Here is a 14,880-nt window from a genome sequence, read left to right as displayed (position 1 = left end):
GATCTTGCTCGATGAGGCGGGCGCCGTCGCCTTTGGTTGTTTTGTTCGATGTTTTATTCTGTTGTTTTTTTTCTCTTTCTTTAGTCTTAGTTTATAGAGACGGTCACAGCTTTATACCCAGGAATTCCATTACTTCCTCCTTCGATTTTGATTCCAGTAATTTTCGAAGGGTTTGTAGCTCGCTGATTTCTGCGCTGTCCAATTCAGGCACCTCTAGTTCCTTGGTGGCAACGCGGCAGAGCTCTTTGAAGTCCCAGAGCTTTCGCAGCTGGCTGTTGTCCTGTAAGGAAAAGTATAGGAGGGGCCGGGCGTCGGACAGTAGAGAGGGTTTGGAGTGCATTGTGTTGTCGATCAGCGCCTGCTGCTGGCGGAAGTGTTTATCCATTAGAGCGCTCTTTGCGCGGTATATCTTGTCCACAAAGTCTATCTTGATTGAGCTTTCGGGCAGCTGAAGGATGGCCAGCTCCTTGTTAATCTTGTCTTCTTTTAGAGCATCCTTGGACACCGGTACGGAGATCTCGTCGAGCTGAACGTCTATGTCGCCGTCGTTCGGGACGCGGTAGCGGTTGGCCGGGGTGAAATGGCGCTGGTGACGCGCAAGCCTTCTTTCCTGGTGGGGGATCGAGGAGTCCGCGTGCAGTGGGCACATCCACTTGCTGCCGAGGTTCTTGAAGGAGGCGCGCGGCACGTGCGGGACGCAGTCCAGGTGCCATGGCGTGTTGCAGTAGTCACACCTGGTTATGAGCCTCTCGTCCTCGGGATGGTCCAGCGTGCCCATTTTGGACTTGCGACACTTGAAGCAGACGAGCAGCTCGCCGGACTCCGGGTCGACATGCAGCTCAGGGTTGTACTGGTCCATTTTGGTGAGACTCTGGCCGTAGCCAGAGCCAAAGATCTGCTTTTCATTGAGGGGCTCGCGCATGGAGTTGTCGGCGTACTCGCCGTGCGAGCCGGTCCTGACGTCGGCGAAGGCGTCGCGGATCGGATGCGGGGGCAGGTACTGCTTAGGGTTGGTGAACTCGAGGCGGAAGAGGAGCTTGCCGAAGAGGGTGATGCCCTTGGAGCGCTCGAGCTGGGCGAGGTAGTCCTTTTCGAGGCGATGCGCGGCGGCCTTGTTGGGGCACCTGATTCTAAACTGGCACTCTGCGCAGGACCAGTCGCCCTCGGGCAGGTTGTCGGGGTCAAGCGGCGGGTTGCAGCAGGCAAAGTGGAAGGACTTTGGACACGTGTCGCAGCAGAGGAAGATGCCCGGCTGGCGACAGCTGGCGCAGAAGTCGTCGTTTTCGACCGCGGCCTCCGCGGAGGATGCGAGCGGCGGTGCGAGCGCCTTCTGGTTGGTGATAGAGTTCTGGCCAAAGAGCTTGTTTTCCTTTGTGGTGGAGGCCTTGATCTTGGTGTGCGTGGGGAAATGGCGCGCGCGGGGCTCCGCGCTGCGCTTGCGGTACTGCCGCTTGGTGCGGTAGATATCCTTGGGCGTGGCGATGGCGCGCAGCGAGCTGGGCCGCGTGCGCTGCTCGGACTCCTGGGTCTGCAGGCGCGCGCGGTAGGCGTCTTCGCTGGAGGCCGGAGTCTCGACGTCCGCGGAGGCCGAGGCGGACGCGGGCGCGGACACAGACGCGGAAGACTCTGACGGTGCCGGGGTAGCTGCGTTCACGCTCGCGTTGGTGCTGGCGCTGGCGCTGGCACCCGCGCCCTTGCGGTAGCTCCAGAGCGATTCCTTCTTGACCTTTTCAGGCGGGCCAGCGCTGAGCGGCAGCCCCGTCATCCCGTTGACGGGGTCCACAGACTCTGGCTCGTGAAACTGCACTGCGCCCGTCGCGTCGTGCTGGATCACGCTCTGCGGCGCGCGGTGGTTCTCGTCCTGCGGCGACAGCGACGACGCCGCCGACGACGACGGCGTGGACGACGGTGTGGACGACGCGGTCTTGGAGCCCGCAGGGCGGCCCGGTGGCCGGCCTGGCGGCCGGCCCACGGGCCTGTTCTTTCGCGGACGCGCGTCCTCGGACGGTATGATGCGGCGCTTCTTGAGATTGTAGTCGACGTTCAGCGAGATGGTGCGCCGGGCCCGCGTTGCAGGCTCGCCCGGGGAGCCGCTGCGCTCGGGCGGGTGGCGCGCGGGATCACTCATGGGCGGTGTGTGGGCTTGCGGGGATGGATGATGGCCATGGGCGTGTGCTGTAGCCGGGAGAAGAGGGCATTATCTACTTTTTCTGGTGCTGGCCCTCGTATCGTATTCTGTGATTAGTGTTCCAATGGGTGTCTATTTGTCTTCAATATTGGCACTACTTGGCGAGTTGGAATACAGGAAATGGAGTTGGAGTGGTGTCAGCGGCGGCATTGTGTATTGTTACAGGCGCAGCTGAGCTGTGCCATCGAAAGTGCGCGGGCCCGAACACGCTGCTGACTATATAGACGAGCAGAGGTTGACATATATACGAACGAAAATCGGGAAGCCAGCAAATGCGTTTACCTAGCGGCGTGCCGATTGGCCATGGCCGCGTCTGCCTCAATGGCATTCCTACGCTGCAGCGACGGGGCGCCTGGTAACACGACGACGGCAGCTCTGCTCAGCTAGTTTTGCACGGGCGATGCCGGTCACGTGCGTATAATCATCACGTGCGCGATTTGATCATGTGTGTTTGTGTCTAGCCACGTGGCTATCACGAGACTCGGCCCGTCACGTGCTCCCCGGCCCGTCCTCTTTTTTTTCCCCACCGCGCGCCCGCCCATCTTGACCAACTCACTCTCGCCCGCCGCCCACCTCAACACACTCACTCGCCCGCCATGGACCCCGAGCTGCAAGCCCTCCGCGAGGCCCGTCTCGCCGAGCTCAAGAACCACGCCAACCCGGCCGCCGCCGCTGCTCCCGGCCGCCCGCAGAAGTATGTGCCGCCCGCACCCTCGCCCCGCGCGCCCCGCATCTCCCGCCCGCACTAACCGCCCCCTCCCAGATCCGCCGCCGACGCCGACGCCGTCGCCGCCCTGCTCCAGCCCCAGGCCCTCGAGCGCCTGTCCCGCGTCGCCCTCGTGCGCCCGGAGCGCGCCCGCGCCGTCGAGGCCTACCTCCAGCAGCTGGCCGCCCGCGGCCAGCTCTCCCGCAAGGTCTCCGAGCCCGAGATCGTCGACATCCTCAACGGCGTGGCCCGCGACGAGCAGCGCCGCTCCACCACTCGCATCATCTTCGACCGCCGCGATGCCCGCGACGCCTCCATTGTCACTCCGAACGGAGCCGTCACAAGCGATGACGACGACGATTTCTTCGACTAGCCTCCCCGCGGCTGTACCTGCCCGATCGGGCAACCGCACCCGCCCCGATAACCGCCCGCGTATCGCACCGCATCGGGGCATCTACGCGCGCGCAGCGCTTATCGCGGCCCCCGCCCCGGAATCCTCGGCTCCTCGAACTCGCCCCCGAACCCCCCCCCCGTATATATATAAAAGCGCTGCGCGCGGCTTGCCCGCAGTATCCCTAACGCTTTGTGTCTCCTTCCGTGTCTCCTTCCGTGTCTCCCACTGTGCCTCCAGACTCGCTCCCCGCCATGCACATCTTCGACCCCATCTCCGACGCGGAGATCCGCACCACCGCGCGCCTCCTCAAGGACCTCAACGGCGACGCCAAGGTCCACTTCGTCCAGATCGACCGCCTCGACCCCCCCAAGAAGCAGGCCCTCCGCTACCTCAGCGTCGAGCGCCACGGCGGCGCGCCCCTCCCCCGCATCCCGCGCCGCACCTACGCCTACTACTACCTCAACGACCGCATGCCGCTCTACAAGGCCCTCTGCAACGTCTCCGACGGCCGCGTCATCGCCAACCAGGCCACCCCCGAGGGCACCGTCGGCCCGCTGCTCCCCGAGGACGTCGAGGCCGTCGAGGCCGCCATCCTGGCCCACCCCGCCGTCCAGGCCGAGATCGCCAAGCTCAAGCTCGACGCCCTCTCCTACAACCACTCGGCCCTCGGGCCCCTCGGCTACTCCGTCGTCTGCGAGCCCTGGATGTACGGCACCGACTCCCCGCACGACAAGATCCCGCTCATCCAGGCCTACATGTACCTCAAGCTCGACCACCCGGAGGCCAACCACTACTCCATCCCGCTCAAGTTCTCCCCCGTCTTCGAGTACCTGACCCACGCCTTCGTCCGCATCGACTACCTGCCCAGCGGCGCCGACGAGTCCCTCGTCCACAACACCCTGCCCCACACCGTCCTCCCCACCGTCGAGTACCACCCGGAGCTGCTCGAGGACGTCCCGCCCCGCGACGGCCTCAAGCCCCTCATCGTCTCCCAGCCCGAGGGCGCCTCCTTCACCGTCGACGGCTCCAAGATCACCTGGCAGGACTGGGAGTTCCGCGTCGCCACCAACGTCCGCGAGGGCCTTGCCATCTACGACGTCCACTTCAAGGGCCGTTCCCTCTTCTACAGAGCCTCGCTTGAGGAAATGACGGTCCCGTACGGAGACAGTCGTGCACCATTTCACAGGAAGCAGGCTTTCGATCTAGGCGACTGCGGCTTCGGAAACAGTGCTAATTCTTTGGCTTTGGGCTGTCATTGTCTTGGTGTAATCAAGTACTTAGACACCAGAAGATCTGACAGCGAAGGTAACCCCGTGCTGATCCCTTCAACGGTCTGCATGCACGAGCAGGATTACGGCATCCTGTACCTGCACAAGAACTACAGGAATGGCAAGACCGTCACCACGCGTAGAAGGGAGTTTGTGGTGCAGACAATCGCGACCGTGGCTAATTATGAGTATATCCTCAACTTCGTGTTCGACCAGGCCGGTGCAATCACGGTGCAGGTACGTGCCACCGGTATTTTGTCCACGATGCCAAATGACGATAACAATGTGACCGATTTCGGGACCATTGTTGGTCCAGGCGTTACTGCAGCCTACCACCAGCACTTGCTTTCGTTCAGATTTGACACCAGAATTGACGGTGACAAAAACACTGTGGTCTACGACGACTACGTCCCTATGGAGGAGAATACTGCTATGAACCCATACAACGTTGGTTTCCGCCAAGTGAGGAGCTACATGGATAAATCAGGGTACATCGACCAGTCGCCTTTCACCAACCGTACGTACAAGGTCATCAACGAGAACTCCATCAACCCAGTGACTATGAAACCTGTGGGCTACAAGTTCGAGATGCCTGCGAAGCAGATGATTCTGGCGTCGAAGAACTCCTACAATGTCAAGAGAGCACACTACGCCACGAAGCAGTTCTGGGTCTCCAAGTACCACGATGATCAGCTTTATGCGGCTGGTGAGTTCACGAACCAGTCGCAAGGAGACACCGGTTTGTCCAAATGGGCTGACGGAACTGAGAGTGTTAGAAACACAGACACCGTTGTTTGGGCCACTCTTGCCTTGACCCACCCTCCAGTCACCGAGCAGTTCCCTGTGATGACCTCGGACTTCATGCAGTTCCTAGTTACTCCAGCTTCGTTCTTCACCAAGAATCCTGCCCTAGATGTGCCATTGGCCAATAACAACTTCAACAAGTCGGTCTACTATGAGGATGCCCAGAAGGCTGCCGGTCTTGCCACGGGTGAATCACAATCCTCGTCTGCCTCCTGTTGCAAGAGCAACATTTAGGGTTCGGAGCATGGTCGCCCGTCGCCCGCCATTATATAGCAATATGCCGTGATATAGATACTATTCAAGCCAACATTCCTTCGTGTAGCCAGTGCAAGCAAGTTAGCCCTACTGCAAACTTAGATAGCAGGGATCATAAAGCTAATTTCCTGTGAGCTTCTCAAACCACTCGAGTTAGCCCTTGCACTTTGGGCACGGCGCATGGTACACTTTCTTCACTGGTGTTTCTTCGCACACTTCTATGGGTCCCTTTTTCTTCAAAGCATCGAGGCCCTCTTTGTTTGGCACAAGGGAGCATTCGGCTGAGTCGCAGTGCGCTTTATACGTATGGTAGCGCCAGAAGCACGCCCTACAGAGGCGTTCGGGGTTCTGTTTGTCCCAAGCTACTAACTCTGCCACGCCCTTGATCTGACTCTTGCAACTGTAACACATTTGCCCAGCTTCCGCTTTTTTCCTGCAGCTTAGCTTCATGCTTGTGTCTTTGTAAGTCGTGCAGCCACACTTCACGCAAGGGTGACCCAAAACTATCGTTCCATCAGGTAGGTGTGCCTTTATCTTGCCCATATTCTCCATCTTCGCAACCTCTCCAATAGTATGGATGTGTGAGCATCCGGTATTCAGACACCTGGTCGCAGTCTTCCTGTAGCGGGCCTCGCATTTTCCACACATTCTTTGACTACTCACCTTGTCCCAGGGTATCCGCTTCCACTTCCGCTCACTTCTCCGATCGCAAGTGAGACACGCCCCAGGCTTGTAAGGAACTTTCCTGTCGCGTATAGTTTTGGTTTTGTCAATAGCAACTGGACCCTGACACTTGATGCATTTGAGCACCGCTTCGATGCCTGCATTCTTTCCTGTCTCCCGGCGGTAGTTTAGCTTGATCTCAGTGAGATGTTTCGAGTGATGGATCAGAGAACACGCTTCATTTTGGCACCTTGCCTGCGTGTAGCACTGGTATGTATTACAGTTGTGACATATCCTCTTTCCCTTGTACACATTGTCATTGTACCAGCTCATTGAATGTGTTGCCTTGCAACTGTTACAGAACCCAGGCTTCCGGTGCTGGTTATACAGGTCCTCCCGCGAGTCATCGATGAGCATCATACCATCGCATTTGACGCGGGGGAATCCCACAACGGTGGTTCCGTCATCCCGCGTCTTCTCAACCTTTGCCGCCTTCAGCAACAGCTCCCGCTCCTTCTTGGGTAGAATAGCGCGACACTCCTCATTCGAGCACATAGTGCGAGACAGTCGCAGGTTTGTATAGCACACCTCGCATAGCTTCTTAACCTTGGAGTGGTATGTCAATTCGTTCTCTCAGGGAACAGGGCACCACACATCTGCCTCATTCTTGCATGAGCAGCAGACGCGAGAGCTATCCTTCTGCGTGCAGAGTGTGATATGGTTCTCAGTAATTAGTGTTCCCTCATTCTCAAACTCGATTTTATAGCATTCTCCGGCCTCTGCCTCACTGCAATCAAATGAGTAGAGCGGCATTCTCCGGCCTCTGCCTCACTGCAATCAAATGAGTAGAGCGGCTTTCTCAAGTCAGAGCTGATGCGAGGTGCAAATGCATCTATCGACAGAGTCGCGAGCAGTGCGCCCTTCGCTGTCGCCTTTCTCACGCAGCCGCACCTGGATAGAAGAGACTTAAGTATTTCGAAGTTGAAGCCGGGAGTGATGATGCAGTTGAATGTGTCCTGAACATGAGAGCCAGTTTCAGTAATGTGCTCAGGTGTGAAAGATGCTGACACGTTGAGCCCGAGTGAGCGGCATACTGCTACTATACCGTCTTTTAACGGGACGTATATTGCTGTGATTGAAGCATAGAAGTATGGTCGCTTGTCAACATACCCATCGCTGTCAATCAAGCCCGCGATCAGTGACTCTCTCACAATATTCTCGTCATAGGCGTAGATCAAAGGGAAGTTTTTCTGCTTGTCCACACGAAACCCTAGGCTCATTACCACCTTCCAGAACGGATTGCCTGTGGTTAGAACCCTACGAGTTGGCAAGATCTTGTACAAGCCTCCTGTTGCGCCTTTCGTTCCTTCAGGGAATTTCATGGAGAGTTCCATCCCCCAGATGCGACCATACTCTTCAAGCGTTGAGTTCACATCAACGTCTTCCCGGTTGAGGGCAAACAAAAAGCTTACTCTTTAGCCATCGCCCAGCCAGAACCCTAGTAGCCAAGCTATGGACCCGAGTTCGACGTCGCTGATCTCTTTTTCGAATAGCGCCTTTAGCTGCTCGCGCATTATGGATTTTCTGCCGGACAGTGGAGTCAGCTGTGGACGTGTTTTGGCGCGAACGGGACCTACTAGGTGTTGTAAGTCGCCAACTCTTGCGGGCCATTGCAAGTTGGTGGCGTGAGGGTCAAGCTCGTCCTCCTCTTCCTCTGTCAAGAAAAGCGACTTTTCAATATCCCTGATATCCGCCTCAGTGATCTCCGAGAAGAGGTCAGCAGTTTCCACAGGGCCAACATCAAAAACAGTACCAGCTTCTTCTTCTTCCTCAAAAATCTCGACTAAGGTGGATTCATCAAAGTGGATATTCGCAGTAGTTTCCAAGGCATTTTTCTCGCCATGGACCTCCGTGACCATGGTAGTCTCGCTGCTCACTTCCGGCTCAGTCTTCATAATCTCAGGGTTGCGCTTATCTTGAAAGAAACCTGACACCATTTTGATAGAGACCATGATAACCTGGGACGCAGAACATTTGACCCTGATTATTTCATAGGGCGTGAAGTTCACGCTCTTTTTCTTGTGAGCCTGGTGAAGGCTGAGCTGAACAATCTCATACACTTCCTCGATCGAATGGCTAACTCTAACCGCTTTCTGGGGGGGGGGGAGCCATCAGCGCTCAAGAATCCCTCGGGAAACAGTCTCTAGAGAACCAAACGGCCAAACAACTTGAAAGATTCACGGTCAAAAATCTTCATTAGCATTCGCCCAGCCCCCCAGTCGAAAAAGGCCTGCGAAAGCAAACAGCTCTCATTATCTGTGTCAATCGCCACATCTTGCTTGGTTATCTCTGTTATTTCAAATTTTCATCTTGTCTGATTCATGAAAACTACCTGCTAGGCTTTTCAAATGCAGCGAACATTAGCCGCCGAGAGAGAGTGACAACTTGATCATAGATGACGACGTAAATGAGACGGGCTTGTCAAGCAGCGAAAGACGCGCTTCGCCCAACGAGAGGTAGGTGATAGGTGTCGATAGTTGAAGATTTCCCTTGCTGTCCCTTCATGGCATGCCCCAGCACGCTCAGTTCGAGTGCGGCGCCCGAGCAAACTCCGTCTTACAAATTTTTTGACCCCACCTTCAATTTCCTGGTGCTTGCTGTCCTTTGAATAACACTTCAACTGCCGCTATGTGTTAGTTGTAATGACTCCTTAATAGTCTCTGGCTCTTTAACGCCTATCCGGTCGGGCATGAAGCCAGGCCCATTCCGCTGGAAATCATTTCGAGCCAGATTTTAAAGACTTCGAATTACGCCTCTGCTGTTCATGCTGCCACTACTGAACGAGTTGCGGTAGAAGCTTATTCTCCAAGTGCATTGTGGTTACGGTGCTCATGGACAGCCCGCTGGAACGCCAGTTATGTAGGAATAGGGTGTTCGCATCAACATGTCTTCTGTGGAGCCCGTCGCTTTCTTATTTCTCCAGTTATTAATAACTCGAAAGGACCGTCGGCATAGGTTAGCATGCCTGTGATATAAGTGTGAACTTCTCAAGTCGAAATGCTACGACCAAGGTACCCCGCTACAAAGCCTTTACTCGATGCATCCTTCCTTTCAAGTCTGCGAACCCTTCCATACTATTCGCTCACTCGTAAAAGGCTTGGATATGTTTCTTTGACGAGTTTGTAAATCGAAATACTGAAGTAACCTAGAGGTGATTTGGACTAAAGATATTGTAACAAAAAAAAACATTAACACTCAAATAATACCCGTTACCGCCGTATGCGTTAAATACTATCTCAAACATGGTAGAGAGTGAGAGCGAAGGACAAGGTTTCCAAGGGTCTTTTCGGAAGCCTTCCCCTTTCAAAGCACAACCGCCCGCAATAAATCCCCGAACAACTTCCCGGCTGATGAGGCCGCCGGCCGGAGGCGACTTCAGAGTGCCGACGCAGGCTGGCTGCAGTACTCTGGGGGCTGGTGGTTATAGGAATAAAGTTGTCCTAAAACCTGGTCACAGTGCACTGGACTGGTCAGAGCTCTCCGTCAAGAAAGGATCTCAAGGTCTGCTAATCACAGGCATCGCTAAACTACTTGCCGATCCCGAAATCCAGCAGCTCAACAGCCCACAAGCGCTCATGGCGCTACAGCATAATGTCCCAACTTTTAAAATCTATCCTCCAATCAAGGTAACCAAGGCACAGCTACAAAAACACAATACTGCAGAAGACTGTTGGTGCGTTCTCAACCAAAGAGTATACTGCGTTTCGTCTTACCTGGATTTCCATCCCGGAGGAGCCGAGATTTTGTTGAGGACAGCAGCAGGCAAGGACGCAACCGCGCTGTTCAACAAGTACCACAGATGGGTTAACTACGAGAGACTCCTTGAGACTTGCTTAGTGGGAGTGTACGTGCCGTAATAATTTATTAAAAGTAAACCGTATACAGCGTGATCCTGTAGCAGGACCCCGCCGTCTTCATATTCTACAAACGCACCAGCAGAGCTGGATGCAACAGGGAAAGAACGGGAACGGGCGAAGCACCGCGAAAGACCTCTTCTATTCGCCAAGGACATCCTTTGGCGTGGTGGGACTGGCCTCCTCTGGGTACTGTTCCTCCCACTCTTTTAGCTTCCTTTTGTAAGTGTCGGTGTAGGTTCTCTTGTCAACAGGAGAAAGAGAACGCCATTTTTCACCAATCAGCTTTGTTATTTCGATCAGGTCCTTCTGGGGATTCTCGCGAATAATCTGCGGACGCACCTCCTGAGTAAACTGGATGAACGGACCAGATGGCCTTTTGGGCGGCAAGCTGGATTCGTACTCTTTTCTGGCAATTCTGTACTTTTCCCAGTTCTCCTTGAACTTCACATGGTAGGGCTTTTTATCCTCATCAGACATCTCCTTCCATTTCGCGGAAGCGAGCTTTGATAGCTCTGGGACCTTGGCGTCGGGGTACTCTCTCACCAAATCCTCCCTTACCGCCATGGAAAACAAAAAGTAGGCAGAAGAAGGCCTCTTAGGCCCCTGCTTCTTCAGCATCTTGCGCTTTTCAATTCGGCTCTGGCTTGCAGACATCTTCTTCGCGATTGGTGGAGGGACCTGCAGCTGAAATTGGGGGGTGGGCTGCATCATCGCCGGGTGTGTCATCTCCATCATAGATGGGGTGTTCATGGCCGCGTGGAAGAACCTCTGTGCCGGCTGTGTCACCATAGCCGAGTTCATGGCAGCATTCATAGAATGCGCACCAGCGTTGAAGGTGTTCAAGACATTGGCCACCTGACGTTGTCCGATTTGAGTGAGAAAAGAGTTGAACATAGCGTCTGAGAACTGCTGTTGTTGTTGTTGTTGTTGCTGTTGCTGCTGTTGCTGATGCTGCTGTTGATGGTGTTGTTGCTGCGGGGTTTGGAGGTGTGCTTGCAGCGCCTGTCCGTAGATGTCTGCTTGTACTGGGATATCAGGGTGCCCGGCGTTTGTTTGCACTCCTTGGTGCACTGGCTGCTGCTGCGGTATGTGGTGAATCTGAGGTCCTAGCTGCTGAAGTTTAGAGCTGACCTGCTGCGAAGGTTGTTGGTGGGCTGTAGGGTCTAGGTCCGGATATGGTAATAGTTGGTCCTGCAGGCTGTTGTTAGTGTTAGGGATGGACCCGTGGTTCGAAGAGCCTTTAGGCGGCGGGGAAATGCCGGTGCCGACGTTGGGGACGTTCATCTTGGACGGTATGTTAAATAGGGGGCTGCTGTACGTGCAGGTTAACGTAGCACTTCAACTGCAATCCCTCGAGACGTGCGGCGTGTGATGCGCAGGCTCAAAGCAAGTCTTTCTGTGGGTCGTCTGGGTCGTCTATGCCAGAGCTGTCTTTTGTTTGCCGTTTGCCGTTTGTGAGGTGGAACGGGAGACTCCGGGGGGCTGTGTGGTGGGGCGTCGTACTTCTGAGAGGCCAGGCAAGGATCACGCTACAGTGCTGTCTGAATGCTTCCGGGACGCTGGCTGAGCTCACTTTACGCTCTATCGTACCAGAAATGGACGTATCAGTCAAACTTGGTTGTTGATGCTCTGAGAAAATTTTTTTAAATTCCCCTCCCAAATTTCACCCCCTGGCCCATCTTCCCGCACGCAGCGATTTCTACGCAGTAGTGACACGTAGGTCAGCACACGGGGAAAAAGAGCCGCTAAAACGAAGTTGCAGGGCAGTCCTCGCCCGCGTCGCCTGCAGTTAAACGCGCGCTCGCGCGCGCACTAACCTCGTGGCACTCTTAGAGCAACAAGAAAAAAAGCGCATGGCGTTGCATCAGCTTCTATGCCCAGAAGCAAACTGGCAGCGGGCCGTTACACCCGCTTCAGGTCCGCGTCTTGCCCAAAACTGGTCATTGGGCTTTATGTACCACGTGCTCCCAGACATAGGAGTTGGTAACCCTTCCGAGTAGGTTTCCGAGTAGGTATGCAGCGACAAATTCGTTACCGGCTGAATAAAGCACGTTGTATACACGTGACGAAATCACTTGACTGTGGTCATCTCAAACGAAATAATCGCTGTGCTCACGTGATTCACAAAACGACATGTTCCGTATTATTAGACCTCTCGCCCCTGAGCACTCAGCGCTTAAATTCCGAAGACAAACATCCGTCACAACTTCTGAGGCCGAGGCGGCTCCTATGGCTCTTTGAAAGGGCGTCAATGCCCTCACTCGTGGATATACATACTCTTAAGTCGGGCGACTCGTTCTATTTGCGTCTAATAAATGTGAATTTTGCCTGAACTGGGTCCAGAAGTGGTTTGTGGAGAGGAAAGTTGAAGTAGAAAATTAAATGCTGGTTTTAGTCACACGGTATACTGACGAACAGGGGCAAACAGATGGGGCGTAAAATGGGGGCAAGGTGTAAGTGTGCGCTCACTTGCAAGCGTGATCGGTCTGAATCTTAAATGTAAAAATGATTTAACGGTACTAAGGGCATAATGCAAATGCTATGTAAAAACTCCAAAGGGGGTGAGAGGGTGCACCGCCGTCCGCCTGAGCTAATGAGCAAGCTCATACGACGGCTGCTTTCCGCCCTATCATGCAGAAGCCTGGGATGAGCAGTCATCCTCATCGCCAGATGATAGTCCTTGGTGACTCCCCTGTATAAATTTCTGGAACGCATCAGAGATGGATAGCTGAGGCGGCGCATCATTTATGAACTGCCGTAGCCTCTCAGTCAAAGAGGGGGCTCTAGCCATCGAAGAGCTACCTACTGTAGCGTCTCCCGATTGATTTTCGTTTCTATTGTTATTCTTGAAAAACCCTGCTGTGTTGAACAAATTCTGCGAACTAAAGTCGCCGTGATCGGCGCTTGCACCCTCACTTGCACCCTGGGTGTCATCATGGAAATACCCATTCATGTACTGTTCAATGTTTGAAAGCATCCCGCCCTTTTCAACAGTGATCAGCGGGGAGACCTCCTCACGTTGAAACTGGCCACGCAGCAATTCCTGCCGCATGACATTCAAAGAGTCAAAACTGCTGTTACTCTGCGTTATGGTATCGAATTCTGCTGCGTTGTCGTGTGTAGCAGCCTCCTCAGGCTTGACAAGCTTTAGCTGCGAAGTATTATAACTCATGCAATTGCCGCAACGGAGCCCCAGAATGTGATACTTACATGTGCTTTTGGCCTTGCAATCGTTGCAGGATACATAGCAAATCCAGTCGCAGTAAGGTGCTGGCAGTGGCTGTTCTTCGATTTCCTTGTCGAGAACTCTAAATTGAGCTTCCATGTTCAGTATCGACACTTGACAGGAGGGGCACTTATATGAGTGCTTTGTGTACTCGTCGAAACAATGTTGGTGGATAGCATGGCCGCAGGGCGACATATATACCACTGGCTTCACCGAGGTGAACATAAAGTCGCCGCAGATTGGACAACTAGACATTGTCGCTCGCTCGATGCACTTATGGTTCCCCTGTAACTCAATAGAAAGACAAGCCTGACAGCCATCACAGTGAAAGAAGTCCAGACCCAGTCCAAGTCCAAGCCTGCAAATACCGCACTTGGCGCAGTGGTAAATGTCCTTCGTTTCATCATTGTCGTATAGCTTGCATTCTGGGCAGAAATACATTGCGAACTCCTCGTCGCAGTTTTCACAGTCCTTCTGAGGCGCCTGAACGTGATTGCAACGCATGCACATAACCTGTCGAGTCTCCGCACGCTGGAAGCTATGTGGGTGCGAAGAGCCGCTAATCTCTGGGGACTCGTCGTGGCAAAACCTGCAAGTGTACCAACCAAGACATTGGTGGCACTGGAGTTTGCAGTTGCGCTGGTAGTGTGCACAACCGAGTGCACCTGTATTGTGGTATGTGGGCGCTTTTTCTGCCTCCGAAGGATCTCTGGTTAGTGGGGCTTCAAGCGTGGGGGTTGGGCTGGGGCGGTTGAGCTCATCCACAAATTTGCCCATCATGAGCCGCTGCATCATGGCGGCGGTCTTCGCAGGGCCTAGATCAAGGCTCCTGATATGCTGAATCCGTTGCCGCAGGGTGGCCTCGTCATTGTTTTGGTCACTCGGCAGCTCCGTTAGCTTGAGTAGATGTTCATCTAATACTTGTGGACCCTTGCCTTGAGGAATGACCATATCATTGTAGGCGGGTACATTTTTGGGTTTTGCTGCGGGAACAACACCTGCAGGAACCTCTGGTTTATCGGCATCGCCATCCTCCCGACTGGCAGAGTTATCGCCATGTCCTGTGTCACTGCTGTTAATCGCGTTGCTGATTGCCTCCTCGGTGATGGCCTTAACCGTTTGCAGACGTGTGAGAGCGTTAGAAAAGCTAAGTCCTTTCTGTAAATCATTCAAGAATGTATTCATTTGAAACCTGCGGCTCCAACGCCCAAAGTCGCCTTCGACCTCGTCCTTGGTGCCCGGGCCTGCAGATTTGGCACCCCATATTGACGGAAAGCTGATGCGGGGGAAGCCCCGTCCAATCTTCTCGAAGCTCGCATCAAAGGCGCTCATGATGAGTTCGTCTTCACTCTCTTCCTCCGCAAGCGAACGCCCTGATTCGGACGCGCTGTCTGACATGGCTTTTGTGGGTTAGGAAGCCTAGTTTATAGGTGCTTCGAACCTTTGGGCATCTGCAGCT

At 54.4% G+C, this 14,880-nt stretch overlaps 7 protein-coding genes across 7 annotated transcripts; 3 read left to right on the top strand and 4 right to left on the bottom strand.

Moving 5' to 3' along the window:
* Positions 1-103: 103 nt before the first annotated feature.
* RCO1 (Rco1p) lies at positions 104-2,128 on the bottom strand (the record flags this gene model as incomplete). Its single annotated transcript, XM_002552981.1, has 1 exon — positions 104-2,128. One exon carries the CDS (start codon positions 2,126-2,128, stop codon positions 104-106), a length of 2,025 nt encoding a protein of 674 aa, XP_002553027.1.
* A 656-nt stretch (positions 2,129-2,784) lies between these two features.
* SDD2 (Sdd2p) lies at positions 2,785-3,267 on the top strand (the record flags this gene model as incomplete). The annotated part of the gene is made up of 2 exons (XM_002552980.1): positions 2,785-2,882; positions 2,952-3,267. 2 exons carry the CDS (start codon positions 2,785-2,787, stop codon positions 3,265-3,267), a joined length of 414 nt encoding a protein of 137 aa, XP_002553026.1.
* A 272-nt stretch (positions 3,268-3,539) lies between these two features.
* On the top strand, positions 3,540-5,594 carry KLTH0D06996g (KLTH0D06996p; the record flags this gene model as incomplete). The annotated part of the gene is made up of 1 exon (XM_002552979.1): positions 3,540-5,594. The coding sequence occupies one exon, from the start codon at positions 3,540-3,542 to the stop codon at positions 5,592-5,594; it is 2,055 nt and encodes a 684-aa protein (XP_002553025.1).
* A 174-nt stretch (positions 5,595-5,768) lies between these two features.
* KLTH0D06974g (KLTH0D06974p) lies at positions 5,769-6,833 on the bottom strand (the record flags this gene model as incomplete). The annotated part of the gene is made up of 1 exon (XM_002552978.1): positions 5,769-6,833. The coding sequence occupies one exon, from the start codon at positions 6,831-6,833 to the stop codon at positions 5,769-5,771; it is 1,065 nt and encodes a 354-aa protein (XP_002553024.1).
* Positions 6,834-9,580: 2,747 nt separating this feature from the next.
* On the top strand, positions 9,581-10,195 carry IRC21 (Irc21p; the record flags this gene model as incomplete). The annotated part of the gene is made up of 1 exon (XM_002552977.1): positions 9,581-10,195. One exon carries the CDS (start codon positions 9,581-9,583, stop codon positions 10,193-10,195), a length of 615 nt encoding a protein of 204 aa, XP_002553023.1.
* Positions 10,196-10,333: 138 nt separating this feature from the next.
* Positions 10,334-11,479, bottom strand: KLTH0D06908g (KLTH0D06908p; the record flags this gene model as incomplete). The annotated part of the gene is made up of 1 exon (XM_002552976.1): positions 10,334-11,479. One exon carries the CDS (start codon positions 11,477-11,479, stop codon positions 10,334-10,336), a length of 1,146 nt encoding a protein of 381 aa, XP_002553022.1.
* Positions 11,480-12,824: 1,345 nt separating this feature from the next.
* Positions 12,825-14,819, bottom strand: KLTH0D06886g (RING finger and CHY zinc finger domain-containing protein; the record flags this gene model as incomplete). The annotated part of the gene is made up of 1 exon (XM_002552975.1): positions 12,825-14,819. One exon carries the CDS (start codon positions 14,817-14,819, stop codon positions 12,825-12,827), a length of 1,995 nt encoding a protein of 664 aa, XP_002553021.1.
* Positions 14,820-14,880: the final 61 nt, after the last annotated feature.

The sequence above is a fragment of the Lachancea thermotolerans genome, assembly GCF_000142805.1.
Source record: "Lachancea thermotolerans CBS 6340 chromosome D complete sequence".
Lineage (NCBI taxonomy): Eukaryota > Fungi > Ascomycota > Saccharomycetes > Saccharomycetales > Saccharomycetaceae > Lachancea > Lachancea thermotolerans.
This window is presented reverse-complemented; position numbering and strand designations above follow the sequence as displayed.